Source organism: Bos mutus, chromosome 5 (genome assembly GCF_027580195.1).
Source record: "Bos mutus isolate GX-2022 chromosome 5, NWIPB_WYAK_1.1, whole genome shotgun sequence".
In the NCBI taxonomy this organism is placed as follows: domain Eukaryota; kingdom Metazoa; phylum Chordata; class Mammalia; order Artiodactyla; family Bovidae; genus Bos; species Bos mutus.
The window spans coordinates 62,329,473-62,350,892 of NC_091621.1; the positions used below are offsets into that span (position 1 = coordinate 62,329,473).

General features: G+C 37.8%; 1 protein-coding gene across 1 annotated transcript in view; it reads right to left on the bottom strand.

Moving 5' to 3' along the window:
• The window catches only part of PTPRQ (protein tyrosine phosphatase receptor type Q), a 229,553-nt gene that overhangs the window by 129,326 nt on the left and 78,807 nt on the right, over positions 1 to 21,420 (bottom strand). Inside the window, exons 21-25 of the mRNA XM_070370967.1 lie at positions 20,132 to 20,422; positions 19,587 to 19,862; positions 19,073 to 19,224; positions 14,792 to 14,933; positions 11,293 to 11,562 (exon numbers count right to left, since the gene is read on the bottom strand). Coding sequence (XP_070227068.1) covers positions 11,293 to 11,562; positions 14,792 to 14,933; positions 19,073 to 19,224; positions 19,587 to 19,862; positions 20,132 to 20,422 — 1,131 coding nt within the window. The remainder of the gene's footprint in view (positions 1 to 11,292; positions 11,563 to 14,791; positions 14,934 to 19,072; positions 19,225 to 19,586; positions 19,863 to 20,131; positions 20,423 to 21,420) is intronic.

The window sequence follows — 21,420 nt, forward strand, 5'->3', positions numbered from 1 at the left end:
TATTAAGCTAGTATTCCCTGATACTGAAACTAGACAAAGACAGTGAGATGCATCACGGAAAAAAGGGAGAGGGCTCAGATCAATAAAATTAGAAACAAAAAAGGAGAAGTTGCAACAGATAACACAGAAATACAAAGGATCATGAGAGACTACTACAAGCAATAAATGGTCAACCTAGAAGAAATGCACAAATTCTTAGAAAGCTATAATCTTTCAAGACTGAATCAGGAAGAAATAGAAAATAAGAACAGACTAATCACAGGTGGGCTTCCCTGGTGGTTGAAATGGTAAATGCCTGCAATGCAGGAGACCTGGGTTCAATTCCTCAGTCAGGAAGATCCCCTGGAGAAGGAAATACTACCCACTCCAGTGTTCTTGCCTGGAGATTTCCATAGACAGAGGAGCCTGGCGGGTACAGCTGATGGGTTCTCAAAGAGTCAGACACGACTGAGCAACTAAGTCGGACACAATAGAGTGACTAAAACTTTTTAAACTACAAATATTGAAATGGAAACTGTAATTTTAAAAAAACTCCCAACAAATAAAAGTCCAGGATCAGATGACTTCACAGGAGAATTCTATCAAATATTTAGGGAAGAGTTAACACTTATTCCAAAAAGCTGCAGAGGAGGCAATACTCCCAAACTCATTCCATGAGGCTACCTGATACTGCCTGATACCAAAACTAGACAAAGACGGTGGAAAAAAAACAAAAAAACCTCCACAATACTACAGATCAATATCCCTCTTGAATATAGATGCAAAAATATTAAACTATTAGCAAAAAGAAATTAGTAATAAATTTTAAAAAGTACACCATGATCAAGTGGGGTTTACTTCAAAGACCAAAGGATTGTTCGGTATTAGAAAATCAATCAATGTAATCCACCATATTAACAATCTGACAAAGAAAATTACATAAACATATGAATCATTACAAAATAACTTTATATAGCATTCTTGAAATGACAATATTACAGAAAATAAAGAAGAAATTAGTAGTTGTCAGAGGGTTAAGATGAGAAGTACAAGGAAGTTAGGCAGGAGTTGAATGCGGCCATAAAAACACAACAGGAAAAATTATCCTCAGTGAAATATTCCCTATATTGACTGCATTGATATAAATAAGGTAACTTTGATACTGCACTATAGTTTTATGAGATTTTTCCACTGGGGGAAACCAAATAAAGGAAACATGGGATTTCTCTGTATTATTTCTTATATGTGCATGTGAATCTATATCTCAAAATTAAAAGTTAAACTAAAAATATATCACAGAAGACATGCCTTTCTTAAAGATCTACCACGTAATTTTCTAAAAATATTTTGTGTGGCTGAAATTTTCTACTTAAGGCACCTAAAGTATGGATATTGAGTATTCACCGTGTCTCTATCTTTCTTCTAGGCCTATAAATTGATTGTTTCATTCATTTTTTCATAATACATAATTATTGAGTATCCCTATATGCCAGACAGATTTCTGGGCACTGAAAATACATGTGAACTGCACAAGGAAAATTCCTGTTCTCATGGAGCATGCAATGTAATGAGGACAGATATCCATAGACAATGGCACATACAAAGTAAAGCAGGAGAGAAGGGTAGAAAATTCTAGCTGGGAGGAGGTTCAATCATAAATAAGTCAGGTCCTCTTTGAAGTAGCACTTGAGGGTAAATTTCAAAAGATGAGGGGCTTCCCTCATAGCTCAGTTGGTAAAGAATCCGCCTGCAATGCAGGAGACCCTGGTTCGATCCCTGGGTCAGGAAGATCTGCTGGAGAAGGGATAGGCTACCCACTCCAGTATCCTTGGGCTTCCCTTGTGGCTTAGCTGGTAATGAATCTGCCTGCATTGTGGGAGACCTGGGTTCGATCCCTGGGTTGGGAAGATCCTCTGAAGAAGGGAAAGGCTACCCACTCCAGTATTCTGGCCTGGAGAATTCCATGGACTGTATAGTCCACGGGGTCGCAAAGAGTTGGACATGACTGAGTGACTTTCACTTTCACTTTCAAAAGATGAAGGGGGAGACACATTACTTAGGAAGAGAATCCGTTCAGTTCAGTTGCTCAGTCGTGCCCAACTCTGCAACCCCATGAATGGCAGTACACCAGGCCTCCCTGTCCATCACCAACTCCCGGAGTTTACCCAAACTCACGTCCATCAAGTCGGTGATGCCATCCAAACATCTCACCTTCTGTCGTCCCCTTTTTCTCTTGCCCCCAATCCCTCCCAGTATCAGGGCCTTTTCCAATGGGTCAACTCTTCACATGAGGTGGCCAAAGTATTGGCGTTTCAGCTTCAGCATCAGTCCTTCCAGTGAACACCCAGGACTGATCTCCTTTAGCATGGACTGGTTGGAACTCCTTGCAGTCCAAGGGACTCTCAAGAGTCTTCTCCAACACTACAGTTCAAAAGGAAGAGAATACTGGGTTGTAAAAGGACCTTATGGGCCATTAAAATGGCTGTGAATGTTATTCTTCATGATTTTCGAGATTCAGTAAGTTATTTGTAATGAACAAATCTTTCTCCGTCTAAAGAGATTACTGCAGTGTTTAGGAAAATGGCCAAAAAAGCATCACTGTTTTCAGAGTCAATGTATATTTCTTCCTACTCTAAATATAGTTAAGTTCCCATTTTTCCATAATATTGAATTCAAACTTCTGGTACGATTACAAAGCAGAGTAAGGTCCACTTGAGTTATTCAATCTTACTTCTTATCTTCTTCAATACAACACTGTCTATATAGGCTTCCACCTCAGCCTGATCGCTTGTATTACAATCCTTTATTCTACTTCAGATCTTCCCAAACTCCACCATCTAAGACTGCTGAAATAAAAAGAACAGTGTTTTTTTGATATGTACAACTGACGTTTTCTCAAGCATATTGAGGAGCAACAATAAAGAATATTTAGAAAAGTTAGCTAGTTTATTGATCTATATCAGGCAACCTAAGTAAACACTAGATTAGTACCTGATTATGAAATTCTAAAATTCAAAAACATATCATCATCTTCTAACTAGGTTATAGCATCTAAACTTCTCCTATAAAGCAGTTTTGAAGCTACCAATGAGTAATATCCAATTGCTGTTCCACTTTTTCATTACAACCCTCAATAAAATGTATTTCTCCTGAATTCCTATTTGATTCTTCAGTCCACACAATTCAATCCATACAATTGAAGGTTTGTGTTTAATTGCTTTATATTTACTAAATGTGTTTTTACAATATGGTAGAGTTATTTGGCGGAGAAGGCACTGGTGACCCATTCCAGTACTCTTGCCTGGAAACTGCTATGGATGGAGGAGCCTGGTAGGCTGTAGTCCATGGGGTCACGAAGAGTCAGACACAACTGAGCAACTTCACTTTCACTTTTCACTTTCCTGCACTGGAGAAGGAAATGGCAACCCACTCCAGTGTTCTTGCCTGGAGAATCCCAGGGACGGGGTAGCCTGGTGGGCTGTCATCTATGGGGTCGCACAGAGTCGGACATGACTGATGTGACTTAGCAGCACAGTTATTTGGACCTACAGATTTGAGATCACCAATTCCATTTGGAATTCAAACAGGTCTTGAACCCCAAACACAGAGCCTGGGCATAGTGGTGGTGGTTTAGTTGCTAAGTCATGTCTGACTCTTGCAACCCCATGGACTATAGCCTGCCAGGCTCCTCTATCCATGGGATTCTCCAGGCAAGAATATGGAGTGGGTTGTCATTTCCTTCTCCAGGGGATCTTCCTAACCCAGAAATCAAACCAGGGTCTCCTGCACTGCTTCAGATTCTTTATCGACTGAGCTATGAGGGAAGCCTGGGCATAGTAAGCATTAAATCAGTAATATATTGGTCAAATATCCAACACATCACAAGTATAAAGGATACCTTTCATCTCATGCTCACTTTTAAGGAAAGTATCCTATTTAGAAAAGGCAGAGGAACCAGAGACCAAATTGCCAACATCTGCTGGATCATGGATAAAGCAAGAGAGTTCCAGAAAAACATCCATTTCTGCTTTACTGACTATGCCAAAACCTTTGACTGTGTGAATCACAACAAACTATGGAAAATTCTGAAAGAGATGGGCATACCAAACCACCTGACCTGCCTCTTGAGAAACCTGTATGCAGGTCAGGAAGCAACAATTAGAACTGGACATGATTTCTTGCCTGGAGAATCCCATGGATAGAGGAGCCTGGCAGGCTACAGTCCATGGGGTTGCAAGAGTCAGACATGACTTAGCAACTAAACCACCACCACCATGCCCAGGCTCTGTGTTTGGGGTTCAAGACCTGTTTGAATCCCAAATGGAATTGGTGATCTCAAATCTGTAGGTCCAAATAACTCTGCAGCTGCTGCTTCTAAGTCACATCAGTCGTGTCTGACTCTGGTTCCAAATACGAAAAGGAGTATGTCAAGGCTGTATATTGTCACCCTGCTTATTTAACTTATATGCAGAATACATCATGAGAAACGCTGGGCTGGAAGAACCACAAGCTGGAATCAAGATTGCCAGGATAAATATCAATAACCTCAAATATGCAGATAACACCACACTTATGGCAGAAAGTGAAGAAGAACTAAAGAGCCTCTTGATGAAAGTGAAAGAGGAAAGTGAAAAAGTTGGCTTAAAGCTCAACATTCAGAAAACTAAAATCATGGCAGCATCAGATCCCATCACTTCATGGCAATAGATGAGGAAATAGTAGAAACAGTACCTGACTTTATTTTTCTGGGATCCAAAATCACTGCTTATGGTGATTGCAGCCATGAAATTAAAAGACGCTTACTCCTTGGAAGGAAAGTTATGACCAACCTAGACAGCATATTAAAAAGCAGAGACATTACTTTGCCAACAAAGGTCCGTCTAGTCAAGGCTATGGTTTTTCCAGTGGTCATGTATGGATGTGAGAGTTGGAACATAAAGAAAGCTGAGCACCAAAGAATTGATGCTTTTAAACTGTTGGAGAAGACTCTTGAGAGTCCCTAGGACTGTAAGGGGATCCAACCAATCCATCCTAAAGGAGATCAGTCCTGGGTGTTCATTGGAAGGACTGATGCTGAAGCTGAAACTCCAATACTTTGGCCACCTCATGCGAAGAGCTGACTCATTGGAAAAGACCCTGATGCTAGGAAAGACTGAGGGCAGGAGGAGAAGGGGACGATAGAGGATGAGATGGTTGGATGGCATCACCGACTCAATGGACACGAGTTTGGGTGCACTCCGGGACTTGGTGATGGACAGGGAGGCCTGGCGTGCTGCGGTTCATGGGGTTGCAAAGAGTCGGACACGACTGAGCGACTGAACTGAACTGAATCCCATTTAAGTCTGTATGAAATACATTGTAAAACATTTGAACTTCAATTAAAGTACCAATAACAGTAGCTATTTCTCTCTGATCTGTGACAAGCAATTATAACGGCTTTTGTGCTTTCTGCAATTACTGACTGGTAACTAGAATGTGGCAATTCACTTGCTTAAGAACAAACAGGATTACACAATTTGCCTGCATGTTTGACTTCTCACCTCAACTGAGGAGAGTGATGTCAGTGGGATGCAGACAATGGAAAAAGTAAACTTTTGAATTCGTACATTAATTTGCAACACTTTTACCACCCACATTCACTCTATTAACTGGTACTTAAGCATGGTCTGATTTCTTCTATATTGTATAAATATTTCACTTTTTAAAAAAGCTGGTAAATGGAAGTCAGATTTAGTCATAATCACACTTTTCCCAGTCATCTTGACACTGCTCAGAGAAATCCACAAAATAAGCTACCAAAGAAAGTACATAAAAACACATTTCTTAAAGAGATCTTGGGGAATGGTGGTCATGGCATTGCATAAGGGGACGGACAGTTCACATGTATGCTATTAAGCAGCGCAGGGACATTTGAAAGAACCAAGAATACAAGGGGGAAAACAGGGAAATTAAACTTTCCTATTCAATGCTGATCCGCTTATATATGTGAAAGCTCAGTGGACTTCCTCTAGGTACCTAATACCTACTATTAAAAACTAGTAAAGAAATCACTGCCAAGACTTTGTTGGTGGCCCGGGGGTAAAAAATCCACCTGCCAACAGAGGGGACACGGGTTTGATCCCTGGTCCAGGAAGATCCCACATGCTGTGGGCCAACTAAGCCCATGCATGGAAAATACTGAAGCCGACACGTCCTAGAGCCTGTCTCCCCAAGAGAAGTCCTTGCACGTTGCCACTAGAGAAAGCCCAGGGACAGAACAGCCCAAAATAAACAAACACAATTTTAAAGGGGAAACAAAAAATAAATCACTGCTGAAAAGAACACCCTAAAAACCACAACTGCATATTTCACTTTCCTTCTTCTAAGTTTTGGGCATCCAAGGAATATAACTTCTTTTCCTCTTTGGATTCTAAATTACTGAACCTGGGAGACCTTTGAATAAATCCAAACTGAAAAACTAACTTCCAGCAAAAAGAACTTTTCAAACTCAATAGTAAATAACCATATTTACTAAGATTTGAAAATAAAATGGAGAAGAGTACGCATTTTGAAGCAATTTGAGATTTTAAAAGTTAAGTCTTGTATCCACATGAACTTGCTATAATATTTTTATTGGTGAATATAATATACTTGGACACAAAATACTGTTAAAATCACCAGGTTTGGCTGCCTTCGTCTATATATGCCCTATTTCAATATGTTTGACTGTGACAATGCAGCCAGTTTAGACACTGAACGCTAATCTCCTCATAAATTCAGTCATCGTGAAGCGTGTTTAACTGTGCCCAGATATCACCAAGTTTACACTGAGCAAAATACCCAATGATCTCTGGAAGGAATGTTAAGGTCAAACACTAGGCAACAAGGGCGTAAGGCAAATATGACTTTACTTCATGTCAAAAATAAGTACAAAGTCAGTGACTCAGAGCTGATTTTACACTGTGACTAATCTTAGACCACCATAAATTAGAAGTTTGCAACAGCTATAAAACTGCTTCCATTCTGAACAATGAATCTCTAGTTCTTACTAACGTCTCATCTACAAACAATTCATGTGAACCCAGATAAAAGCAAATTATTTACCTCATAAAAACTGTAATCATAAATACAATTACATATTAGATCTGGAAATTAATTTCAAAGACAAATTATTTAAATATTTTTGAAGCAGCAATACTCATATTTCACATGAATGACTCTCCTTAATTGAAAAAAAAACTTTTACATTTACTGTAGAGAAAATATCTATACTTTTGCCTGATGGAAATGTGGACATAATGTATCAGACTGGAGTAAAACCCTTATAAAAAATCGTGCATTTCATGAAAATACAATTCATTTCTTTCTTTTACAAAAATCTGAGTGCCTAGAATGCCCATGTCTCTCTGCTGTGAACTGTTAGTAAAAACAAAGACAAGTAAGACAGTCTCCACAAGCAAAGAGTATACATACACAGTGGAATAGAATGGTACTCAAATTTCAGCACTGTCTCACCCACCTATCTTGTTTAAATGAAGATTTGTGAGTTTTATTTTCTAAACTCTGATCCCATAGGTCTAGAGTAGGGGCCTCAGGGATGTACAGGTATGTTCTGATACAGGGAGTTGGAAGTCCAAACTTTGAGAAACACTGTCTTTAGTGACAAGGGAGCACAGAATACTCAGAACAATATGTCTAATACCTGCCTAATTCATTGGTTTAGAATTTCGGCAACCTCCATTCCTGTGGTCTTTTAATCCTGAGTTAAAATCTAATTCAAGTCTTTAATTACAGGATTTCTTTTTTTACAAAGACCCATCCTTAAGTTCAGGTGGCTCTACCTCAAGTGTGCATACTTTGATTATGTGTCTCTTTTCATTGAACTTCCGCTTCATTCCTGTGCCTGCGCAGCCACCTGGAGTACCACTGGGATCAATAATAATAATGAGTCCTCTGTCTTGTTTTCTGAGTCTCAAAGCTCTCATTTGTCTCAGAATTTCTGTCCTGTCTTTTGTTGCCCTTTTTCTCAGACCCAGCTCCCGCCCAGTGATCAGGACCATTGTACCTGGTACTAGACCACCCTGGTGGAGACCACCTGCCTGGATGTGAACATATATCCCTCTCTCAGACTCTGAGTGGTGATGATCTGCTGCCCACCCACTGAGGAAACACCTGCCACCCCTTTCTGGATCTCTCTGACACTGTTTGCCTGTCCTCTCTGCTACATATCACCTGCCATCAAAATCCCTAGGTCTTCTAGTCCAGTCATTCCCCAAATTTACAAAGTCATCAGAGAGATGCTTCAGAGTATAGATTGTTAGGCTTCATCTCTTGGGAGATTCAGCCAAGTCTAGGGTGATGTCCAGGAATCTGTAGTTTTAATGCTGCTGCTGCTGAATCGCTTCAGTTGTGTCCGAGTCTGTGCAACCCCATAGACGGCAGCCCACCAGGCTCTTCCCTCCCTGGGATTCTTCAGGCAAGAACACTGGAGTGGGTTGCCATTTCCTTCTCCAATGCATGAAAGTGAAAAGTGAAAGTGAAGTTGCTCAGTCGTGTCCGACTCTTCGCGAACCCATGGACTGCAGCCCACCAGGCTCCTCCGTCCATGGGATTTTCCAGGCAAGAGTACTGGAGTGGGGTGCCATTGCCTTCTCTGAGTTTTAATACTTAGCATATCATTAAAGACTTGTATACAAGAGTAAGTAAAACTTCTGGAGCATTCTGAGCCATCTCTTACACACATCAACTTTCATTATCACCTCTGTGCTTCAGATACTTAAAATCTGTACATTTAATTCTTATCCTTCAGGAAATAAAATTCAACAGCCAACACATAAAGGTTCTAGATTGAATATTAGAGCCAATTCAATCAAAGTAAGTGGGTGGAAAGATGGTACTGATGGGCAGGCTGGATAAGTATGGGTGATAAGGCCACTTTAGGGTATTATTATAGGAAGCAGCAAGTCTGAAATTAAATGGGGACAGTCAAGTTGAAGAAGTGGCAAACGGCAGAGATTGAATTGATAAGCCCTGATTATATGTAGGAGAGGTGGGAGGAAGAATCACATTAAAAATATAAGGCTTTGTCCCCAACTGATTATAAAGAACAGGTACAGAAAAGTGAGGAAGAAAAGGAGAATCCACATTTCATGAATTCCACTTTGAATATAGTTAGGGCTGATATACCAACCAGGGCCTCAGTTGAAATTTTCTAACAACTGGTGGGGTTGTTTGTGTGTGTGTATGCACACAAAAGAGTGAGAAAGAAAATAAAGTGTGTGAGAAAGGAGATCAAATTGATGGAGCTATGTTTTAGAGGCGACATGAGTTTGAAACAAAAATGAGCAGTGAGATTCCTGCAAACAGAAAGGCGGTGGGTGACATCCCCAAGGGAGGATATTTTGAGAGATAAATAAAGATATGGGTAAATTTTGAAGGAAAGCAAATCAATATCTTTGATGCTATTAGTAAAATGGATAAGAACATCAAAGATGGATGATACTGGGGGTAGATTATGTTCTGAGTAAGAGCAGAATTTTCCTGTGGAAAATTGATGAAGTGTAAACCAGGGATGTACACTGTATAGCAGATTGTAGGGCAGTTGGGAGAGTTAGAAAATAGCTCAACAAGGTAGAACCATTTACATTTTTCTCCAGCACTGTTCATCAGTCAGCATCTAGTGAAAACAAACAGTGAGGTCCATTCAGAGTAGGGAATCTCCTGGAAGATGAATCACGATGACATATTTTGAGATGCATCCATTCCAGACAAACAGGAAAACCCTGAAGTCTCAAGAAATGTTGCCTTAAAGGATGCTGACTTGGATGCTGAAATCAGAGAGAAGTCACACTGTGTCCTGAAGCTCTGTGGTGTACAGCCTCGAAGACAGAAAAGTCGAGAAAACTGGGTGATGCTGATTTCAAAAGGAGGAAAGGGCTAAAAGACATTTCCAAGATAAGGATCTAGACGTGCCAGAGGTAAACAATTATGTCAACCCCAGTCCCCACTAGAGAGGACCTCCAGGGAAGTGGTATTACCAGGAAGGAATCAGGTTCTCATTGATACGAAGAAGTATAATCATTAGAGATGGTAGAAGATGAAAGAGATTATGATATAGGACGGATCACTGTTAGGGAGGGTGAGAGTTTTCTTCTTTGAAAACTAGAGCTTAGTGACCTGGATATCCTTATCCCAACAATATAAAGATGAAGACCATTATAAAGAGAAGGAAATAGAAAAAAATGAGCTGACACTGCAACTATGGAATTCAGGGAAGCATTAACAATGCCACAAAAATCAACTTTAAAAAGATATTATATATTTAGCCCCTATTTTAAATTATGATAAGACATAATTCAGTGTTTGGTGTTTATATAATAAGAAATACATACTTGTAAAACACAAAAGATTTTCTCTTTTTCCCTCCTTTCAGTCTCCCATTGCTGTGGAGGTGGTTCAATGTACCACGAGCTGGTCCTTACGTAACATGTGGGATAGAACTGCCTTATGATCCAGCAATCCCACTGCTGGGCATACACACTGAGGAAACCAGAATTGAAAGAGACACATGTACCCCAATGTTCATCGCAGCACTGTTTATAATAGCCAGGACATGGAAGCAACCTAGATGTCCATCAGCAGATGAATGGATAAGAAAGCTATGGTACAAATACATAATGGAGTATTACTCAGCCATTAAAAAGAATACATTTGAATCAGTTCTAATGAGGTGGATGAAACTGGAGCCTATTATACAGAGTGAAGTAAGCCAGAAAGAAAAACACCAATACAGTATACTAACGCATATATATGGAATTTAGAAAGATGGTAACAATAACCCTGTGTACGAGACAGCAAGAGAGACACTGATGTACAGAACAGTCTTTTGGACTCTGTGGGAGAGGGAGAAGGTGGGATGATTTGGGAGAATGGCATTGAAATATGTATAATATCATATATGAAACGAGTTGCCAGTCTAGGTTCGATGCATGATACTGGATGCTTGGGGCTGGTGCACTGGGACGACCCAGAGGGATGGTATGGGGAGGGAGGAGGGAGGAGGGTTCAGGATGGGGAACACATGTATACCTGTGGTGGATTCATTTCGATATTTGGCAAAACCAATACAATATTGTAAAGTTTAAAAATAAAATAAAAGAATGTGTTCTATTTTTTACTATTTCTTATATAGTTTTGGGCAAATATGCTCTAAAGATGACAAATGTTATTGACAAACGTAAGACACAGTCCAGGAACAGTTATGTGTTGCAGGCTAGTTCCCTTTTGCAGGTAAATCACTGGCTTCAGGTCAGTTACCTGTTACACATTAGTTACCTGTCTCAGGTAGCGTGCTGACGTTGCAGGTCATTTCATTACCTTCACCAGCGGAGGTTGAAGCTCTTATTTCAAAGACATAAGAGGTATTGGCAAGAAGTTTCATGAATGTATACGTGTGATCTTGGGAAGAGATGTTTGTAGCATTCCTTTCAACTGTTATCGTATAATGTGTAATTATTCCATTTGCTTTTTTGGGTGGATCCCACTTCACTGATGCTGACTGCCAGCTAGTTGCCATACACTGTATGTTCTGTACAACATCTGGAACTTAAGAGATAAGCAAATGCCCAAAGTTAAAATTTATACACATGTAACAGATAAGTGATTAAATTATGTGATTGCTAGATAAAATCATGTTTAGGAGTAGACACAGAATAAAAATGTAACATATCAACCTTTCAAGTGTGTTAGCCACTCAGTCATGTCCAACTCTTTGCAACCCTATGGACTGTGGCCCACCAGGCTCCTCTGTCCATGGAATTCTCCAGGCAAGAATACTGGAGTGGATAGCCATTCCTTTCTCCAGGGGATCTTCCCCACCCAGGGATCGACCCAGGTCTCCCACTTTGCAGGCACATTCTTTACCATCTGGGCCCTTCAACATGTGCTCAGAAACTTCTTAACATGGACTGAATCAAATGGGCCATTTTCTATGTAACCATGTCAATCCTTACAATACTGAATCCACCACTGAATATTCTCCTAGGCGCAACATCAACACAGCCTTAAATACTCAGAAGCAACTGGGTAGCCAGCTTCAAGTTCAGGCAGTGGTTGAAGCCTGCCCTATTCATCTTTTAATGGGAAGGAGCAGTCTTAGCCATACTTTATGATGGAACTTTCTAATGCAAAACACCCGAGGTGGCTTAAATGGGTAAAGAATCTGCCTGCAAGGCAGGAGAAGTGAATTCCATCCTTGGGTCAAGAAGATCCCCTAGAGAAAGAAATGACAACCCACTCCAGTATTCTTGCCATGGGAAAATCCCACAGACAGCGGGGCCTGGTGGGCTATAGTCCATAGGGTCTCAAAGAGCCGGACATGACTGAACGACTAAGCACGCACACACAGATATAGATGCAGGCGCCTCACCCATGTGGCCTAACAGCACTAGGAAACATGTAACTAAATGTGGGACTTTGCTTATATATTCAGATGACTTTTTTGTAAAAATCGTGAAGACCTGATCCCTCAGTACTTACAAAAAAAAAAAGACTGAAGATGGAAACCAGCCCCAGTTTTTAATTCAGTCCCAGTTTTTTCTAGAACTTCCCTGAATTTACTTGGAAGTAGGCACTATATTTGGCAGATCTAGTTAAAGAGAACTACCCCAGGCCCACCAAAGTGACCCTAAGAGTAGGTACTTCTAGGGAAATATCTGATTATCTAAATGTCCCCTCATGCTGGCATAGCTTATCTTGTTACAATAAAAAGAGGATGCTGTAAAGAAAATTTGCATATTGTCAGTTTGTGGATTATAAACAAGCAGTAAAAAGAAAAATCTTGTCATTATGGGGAAGCAGAGTTATTTAAAGAACATTCAAGTCATATTTAACTTGCCTACAGTTCTCTCCTCTGGCCTAAATTTCTATCTTTACAAATCCTTCATCCTCTGTAACACAAAGGCATCAGAACTAAAGGAGAATAACTTAGGGAGGGTGTGTGGCATTTAAAGAAAAGATGATTCCTCTGCTGATCCAAGGTTCTGGCAGTTACATATGTTTAATTATTTGCTTTCTTATTTTCAAAAACATATACCATTATTTTCAAAAATAAATGAACAAGAGATAGTTGATAATGTGCTTAAGTGTAGATTATAAACCTAGATTTTGTGAACATCCGTTTTACTGACTCTATAAACCTAAAAACAATTAATTAACCAGCAGATATTATAACACTTCAAGTTGAAAATTTTATTTAACTAATCAGGGCATAGGGTTTTATGGAATTATTTTATTTCACTGGTAAAATATATTTATAGGTTTTTAGAACACTGTCTACAAGATTAGCCTTAATCTTTATCAGTGTAATATGCATGTAAATGGTTTAAATGTTTCTTTTTTCTTTATGGGTTCAGCATTTTTCCATAGTATCACTAATTTATGATACACATTTCCTGCAGTCATGTCCACTTGTCACTACAGGTCAGAGGCTGAGGTTTCAGTTCAGTTTTTCCACTAATTTTCTCAGCCCTTTTCATCTCACTGCCTGAATCACAGCTTCTTCATCTGAATTATGGGAACAGGGCATCAGTAATATTTTTTGAGTACTTGTGTGTCCAATACTCTAATTAAAGTGCTTTATATAGATCTCTTCAAATATTTTTTCATAACAGCTATGGATGGCTACTGATAAAATATGTTTCTTTTTGGTTAAAGATATAGAGGCTCAGAGGAGTCATGTGCCTTTGCCAAGGTTTTACTAGTAAGTCGCAGAGCTTGGATTCAAATCCAGACACTGATTTCAGAGGGTGCACTTTTATCCACTATAAATACTATTTACTAAGCATATCTTAGGGGCATGCCATGAAAACAAAGTATCAGGTATTCACAAATTAATGTGAAATGATTATCAGTCAGTGGTCTACAATTTTAATTTAGGGATTCACTAAATGCATCCAGACCTACAGGGAAGAAATGACTAGCACAGAATCAAGTGCTTAATCAATTAAGGAAAAAAAAGAGAGAGTGAGGAAGAGATGCCTTTAAAAAACATGTGCTTCCAGTTGAGAAGGAAAAGTATTAAATTTTTAAATCAGTTCTACATGAAAACTATTTGACACACAAAATTGAGCCATGGCATGTCACGACACACAGGTAAGTTGTTTAATTAGACCAATGGTATTTCATAGTCTTCATAGTCCCCACCACATGTCACAGATGAACTAGGGAGAAATACAAGCTTACATCCTGACTGCTGCTGCTGCTGCTAAGTCGCTTCAGTCGTGTCCGACTCTGTGCGACCCCATAGACGGCAGCCCACCAGGCTCCCCCATCCTTGGGATTCTCCAGGCAAGAACACTGGAGTGGGTTGCCATTTCCTTCTCCAATGCACGAAAGTACTCTTCAAATGTTACAATATACATTATTGTATATATAGTAACAATATTTTGTACAATATACAAAAAAAATCATAGATTTTTTTCATGAAAATATGAATCAACCAGTTAAAGGTGATTAATAGCTTTTCTCTTTTCTCCCCCCCAGCAATCTCAGGTAGTACTAGGAACTGGGTAATTTTCATATATATCTAGTAGTGTACTTTGCTCCTAAACTAGTCTTTTATTTCAACTTCCTTGGTCCAAAATGAAAAAACATGCATAAATATATATCTATTTGATTGCAAACGACAATATCCAGTCTAGCCTGAAAGCACTAAAATTCAGCTTCTTTGAGTGAACAATTAAATATTGATACTTAGTCACGTAAACTGAGAAAGCAAAGGGAAAAGTGTTAAATACAAAATCAAACATTTTAGGATCCAAAAACCACATCTAACCTGATTCTTGGGTTGTGAATTTTACTACGTTACTAAATTGATTGCCATTTCCAACTTTAGTAAAGGCAGTTATACTGATGGAATAGGTGCTGACTGGTTCCAGTCCAACAAGCTTGGCTTCAGTTTGAAAACCTGAAATATTCTGAAAAGCAGAAAAAAAAAAAAAAAAAAAAAACCTCTTAGTCACAGTGCATCATCAAAAAACTTATTTATAATTGGAAGAAATATTTTAATACATAAAAATTATGTCTTCTGTGTTTAACCTATGATTTAATAAGCATGGGTATTTTTAATTAAAAATTCAAAAATTAAACAGTTTTTGTGTGTGCCCCAGGGTATGCTCAGGCACAAGGTTGAACTGGACACCCATCAACACTGAAGAAAATCATAATTGCCATTGGTTTTTAAAGCTGAAGTATTTTGTTTTTATTTTGTCTGATTTTTACTTAGAATTACATATGATTACTTCCTTTAAATTTGCTAAAATTAAAGTCCTCAATTGGAATCCAACTTATGAGCAGTCAGTGGTACTTTATTTTTCTTGAATTCATCAAAATTCATTTTTTAGTTCTCAGTAACATTCTCTTTGTAAATTAATTTATTCATCAGCTGTTATATGTGAGGACCTGGGAACACAGCAGTGCATGAAACAACCTCTGCTCCTATGAAGCTAAGCTTCAGAAATTATGAGATTTTCCCACACAATTCCTAAATTTCTAATTTTATTCAATCTCTTAGGAAAATGAAAAAACAAACAAAACAGTTATCACAGATATACCAAAAAGGATATGGTGTCTCACAGAAAATTTTACCATCAAATACAAGGACTTCATTCAAAGAGGACTGTCCTAACAGAAAGAGCACTTAAGATTAATAGTTATCCTATGGGGAAAAAAAGACAACCTCTTATGTGGTATAATTTTAAGAATACTGTATTATATCTGATCCAAAATATAAACCAGTTTGACTTATAAATTAAACATTTCAGTGGCAGAAATTTAGCAAGAATACTAACTCTCAGGGCACTCATAGTTAGAATCATATTTTAAATTAATCTCTTACAAGCTATTGATATCCTTTATGAATTCACTGTGTTATACAATTTTCTTTCATTCTTTCTTAATTACTATTCACAACGCACATGGTTAGATAACCAGGAGATTATAAAGATATATAAGACCTGGTCCCTGTCATCCAGCAACTGTTATATTCATTAGAAAAATCTACCAATAACTGTATACGGAGAAAAAAATTAAATACAAGCAGATAAATTTTGACTTGGGTTAGGAGGGGTGAGTGAGTACACAGAGAAATTACTGAACTCAACATATTATAATAAAAAAGTGTGAGTAGCTTATTGGATAGTAGACAGACTGACAAAGTAAACTGTAAAAGGGAGACATGAGTAAGGAATATTTTCAAACATATTTTTAGCAGAACTTTCTCTTTCAGTACGTGTGAGTGACCTGACTGGGACGGCAGGAACATTTGGAGCGGCCCAAGAGTTACTATGCCTCCACAGACGCACATATCGCTGGGAAGGTGAGAGAGAGAAGAAAGTGCTGTGTGGGACACAGAGGGAGCTGAAAACAGAAGGGAAAACAGGACACCACACTCAGAAAGAAAGCCACACAGTGAGAGGAAAGCAGACGCTCCAGACACTGAGAGAGGAAAGACAACGGCATCGGGCACACACAACGGAATCGGAAAGATAGTAGGGCGATGAGCATTCGTAGAAGACAAAGTAGACGTAGAAAGGAGTAACTAAAAGCAGTAGCAGATTTTAAAGGAAAACTACTCTTTCCACCTCAAAAAGGATATATTTAATACTTTATGGTATGCATATTATGTTAATAATATAAAAATACTTATAGTGAAATTTCAATGGTAGCATTAGGTAGATAAAGAAGATATATATGTTAAAGATTAATTGCAACGGGGTAAGAACAGTAGGAAAACTAAACAAAGAAATACATGTAGATAAAATAATAATAGATTAAAAAATTAAAATTAAAAGAGAAAAGAAAATGAAAAAGGAAAACTCCACAGAACTGCCAATGCCCAGCACAGGGGCAGAGGTTTATAACAATAATAAAAAATGTGACTGTGAAAAAAAAAAAAAAACTCGAAGGTTTAATTGGATTTTATAGTCCTATAAAATGGAGAAAGACAACAGAGTGGGGAAAAAAGGGAAAATCCAAAAGAATCTATAAAACAGTCAAAAAATAAGAGTAATAAATGTTTTTCTTGAAAAAAAATGTTTGATATAGATTTTCCTCTTACAAGCTTCACTTTTTAATGGCTGCATATTTACAAATCCCATTTTGCACTTGAGGAAACTTGAGTCATAAGAAGTTAAGGAACTGCCCTAAGGGAGCATAGTAAGTCTTGAAGGCAGGGTTGCAACCATTTGGAAATTATTGCAAATTATTCCAACCAATAATTTGATGCCAGAGTCCTTAGTTCATGACTATGCTAATGCTGTTGATGGTAGACATCTCTGCTCTGAGGGAAAGATCACACAAATACATCCATGCTTCAATATTCATACATGTTTATCCTAGGAATGGCCACATTCCATATTATTTAAAGATAATAAAAATCATTATTACTTATGCCATAGCATTACTCACTTTGTAAGCTACACATGCTATAAAAATAATTTACCATCAACAATAAATTATAATGCATATAATACTGGGGACAATGTTTATGCAGAATTTTTGCATCCTCCATGCTGTAACTGAAAAGCATTCCAGTACTTCATTTGCCTTTGGGGAAAAAAATAAGAACACTTTCTCAAATAAATGCTAGTCTATTACAGTATATTTTGGCAATTAGGTGCTATAAATCATACAGGTATACTTGAGATCCTTTGTTACATTAGTTCTTCGGGTATGTTTCATTGATTCTGAAACCTAAAAATGGAGGAGTAAAGGGTGTTTAGAATGGAAACTAATTAGCATTGAAGGAAAAAGAATAATGATATATCTTAAAAGACCAATTAGTGTGAAATTATACTATATCTGGGAAGGTTACTAGCAGTCCAGGATAAACACATCTCTGAAAAGGTTAAAAATATTCACTTGGTACTTCTTTGAACACTTGGTAGTTTTCCCTTAGTTATGGTTTCATTTTCCACAGTTTCAGTTACCTGCAGTCAAGCTCAATTCAAGATACTAAATGGAAAATTCAAGAGACAGAAATTCATAACTTGTACATTGTGAGCTGGTCTAAGTTGCGTGATGCAGTCTCCAGGCGTCCTGCTTCATCTTGCCCTGGGTGTGAATTATCCCTGCGTCCAGCATTGCCTGCCTGCTAGTCCACGGGCTTTTTGGTTATCCGATCAACTGTGGGGTAGCACAGTCTTGTATTCAGTGCACCTTTATTTTACTTAATAATGGTCCCAAAGTACAAGCGTAGTGATGCTGGCAATTCAGAGATGCCAAAGAGAAGCCATTAGTGCTTCCTTTAAGTGAAAAGATGAAAGTTCTCAACTTAATAAGGAGAGAAAAAAAAATCGTATGCTGAGGCTGCCAAGATCTGTGGTAAAAACGAAGCTTCTGTGAAATGCTGTGAATTGGGGAAGAAGGGAAAAAACTGTACAAGTTTTGCTGTTGTATCTCAAACTGCAAAAGTTATGGCGATAGTGTATGATAAATGCTCCCTTAAGATGGAAAAGGTGTTAAATTTGTAAAAGAAGATGTTTTGAGAGATAGAGACAACATTCATCTAACTCTTTACAGTTTATTTTAATTTTTAAATTTTGTTGTTATGGTTGTTAATCTCTTACTGTGCCTAACTTATAAAGTAAACTTTATCACAGCTATGGATGTATAAGAAAAAACAGAACATAGGTTTAGTACTATCCTTGGTCTCAGACATGCACTGGCGGTCCTGGAATGTAACCCTTGCAGCTTAGGGGGATGACTGCAGAAATATATTACACTTAAGACAATAACAGGTTATAAACAGTCTGAAAAAATTTACTGTATACTTTTGCAGCATTAACAAAATGGTGTAATGATTTCTTAACTTACAGATATCTAAAAACTTTAAATTCTATTAAAATGCTCTACAAAGCACTTTACTTCCATACCTGACAAATGTTTGCTGTGTTTTCCTCAAGCATCCTTAAATTGTGGGAAACCAAAGAGATTTTTTTTTTTTAAAGATGGGTTTTGTGTTATTTAAAACAGTCCATTTCCCCCCGCATGTCAAAATATTTTACAAGAATGTCTAAGTTTTTGGAATAAACATACGGTGTTATAATCGACCTACCTTATAAAATATAGTATCAGTTTCATGTTCATGAATTTTTAAACTATATATTTTAACAATACCGCCTGGAACAGGACTTGGGCTCCATTTCAGCCATACAAGGTCTGAAGTGTAGTTGACTAAAGTCAAATTTTGAGGAGGCGCTAAAGGCACTGCAGGAAAACACATTACAAAACTTACATTCATAACATTTTTAGCAGAAAAACATCATCGTGACTCTAGCTTCTGGAAGACACTAGTTAAGAAAGATTTATAAACGGGTCATATTTTAATTGCAGAAATAAAGAGCATAAGTCGTGAGGCTTTGTACTTGGAACTCAGAAGTTCCAAAGTAGCTTTAAACAGAACAATTTGTTCTGAAACTCAACGTTAAAATGTTCGGCAAAGCAGATGAATAGTTGTCAGCCTGTTACAAATAGACAATCAAATATCCTTTCATTTTCCATGCTTTTCCTTAAAAAGAGCAAGTGCTGCAACAGTAAAATCATTGGAAGAAACACGGATTCTGGCTTACCTGACTCATCTGTGTAAAAGAAAAGGACACTGGAAGGACCGAGTCCTTTTATAGTTCTTGCTGCAGCAAAAAAACTGTATAATGTAAATGGTGAGAGCTCGTCCAGTATTACATAGTTATCAGAAGTAACGAAAGAATAATTCTCACTTGGTCCTTGTAAAGTTAAATCATAACTTATTATTGCGCCATTTGGTTTTACTGGGGGATCCCATGATAAAAGAACTGAGGTAGAGGAAAGGTTTTTAAAAGTGTTGATTATTGGTGAAGTTTCTGGGACTATAAAAGAAAAAAAGAATATTAAATGAAACAAAAGTGAATTAGTATCAAAAAGAAGAGGCTTCATTAATAATGGGACTTAATTTTATCAACAGGTAATTATTTTAATTTTAAGAAACTGTAAACCTTATTGTGTTTATTGAAAGGCTAATTACTTAAGAACAAACAGAATCTATGTAGTGGTAAGAATAACATTTTCTAGCAGAAAGCAATCTAAATAAGAGAACACCAACTATCTGCGTAATAGGCAATAGAAGGTTCCAGCCTACCATCTTCTTCAGTTCTGATGTGTAGTTGGGCAGTATATGCATCAGAGAATCCCTTTTCTGTTGATGGAGTGACTTTTAAGATATAGTCAGTATATTTGTCCAGATTATCAAAATACATGCTTCTCTCATACGTAACTAGAGGTGGTCTCACGTGGCGCGGCGTCTGCTGTGAGCTCAGAGAAACATAGTAGAAGACTAGACCATTGGGTTGAGACGGAGGGCCCCAGCTGACATTTACTGCAGTTGACGAAATGGACTCGTAAGTCAGGTTTCCCACAACTCCTTCAGGTACTATGATAGGTAACGTGCAAAATATAAAAATCATCAGTCACCCTAGGTAAAACTGAAGTAAATTCACAAACCGGAGGCTCACTGTTGAAAGGGCACCTACTACCTCACCAGCTTCTACGGTGTTTAGATCCACACGTGGTAACATCATCTACTACAAAATACCTTCTAAATAATTACATTAAAATTACATTAAAATTAAAATCTAAAAAATTACATTAAAATTATGTTCAAATCATTCAAGGTAAACCTTTTCATCTCTAATATGTGTGAATTGTTTTATACAATACCCTCTTGGCTTTTCTTTCCTACAAAATGGGTATTATGAGTCTGTGTAGATTTTGAGTATGTGATGGAAATTATGTATATGAGACTATGAGTGTGCAAGTATGGATATATACATGTATACTCAGATTTTTAATTTCTTTCTTCTGGAGATTATCCTTATTGTACATATGAAGTCACCTAGGACCTCTCACCAGGAATAGTGCACAGGATTTATTATTTATGGTGCTCTAATATTGACTGATAAAACATTATAGGTTGGTGAAAATCTTGGGAGAGATCTCCATTTAAAGAATGCCTGAAATGATGTTGACCACATACTGCTCTAAACTTTTTAGCTAAAACTCCCCAAACTTATAAATTCTGCATATTCTATCCTAGCTACACTGCTCATCAGTGAGTAAACAATTTGAAAGATTATCCCAACAATGGGGAAAGCATTCACTCTTCATACTTTAAGTGTCTGTCAATTTATAATCTTCAAATACTAAACATGCAATTTTACTCTCAGCAGCAATTTAGGTCAATATTGTTTCTCAATAAGAGACTAGCCTTTTAAAAATAAATGGACCATAGAAGCAACCACAAGAAGAAGTAGGCAGTGATCCACGCATCACTGTATTCTTGAAACGGAAACCTAAAACACAAGAGCTTCAGTCATTATAGTTTTCTGAATACTCCGCACAAACAGGATGATGCAGCATCCACATAAGAGG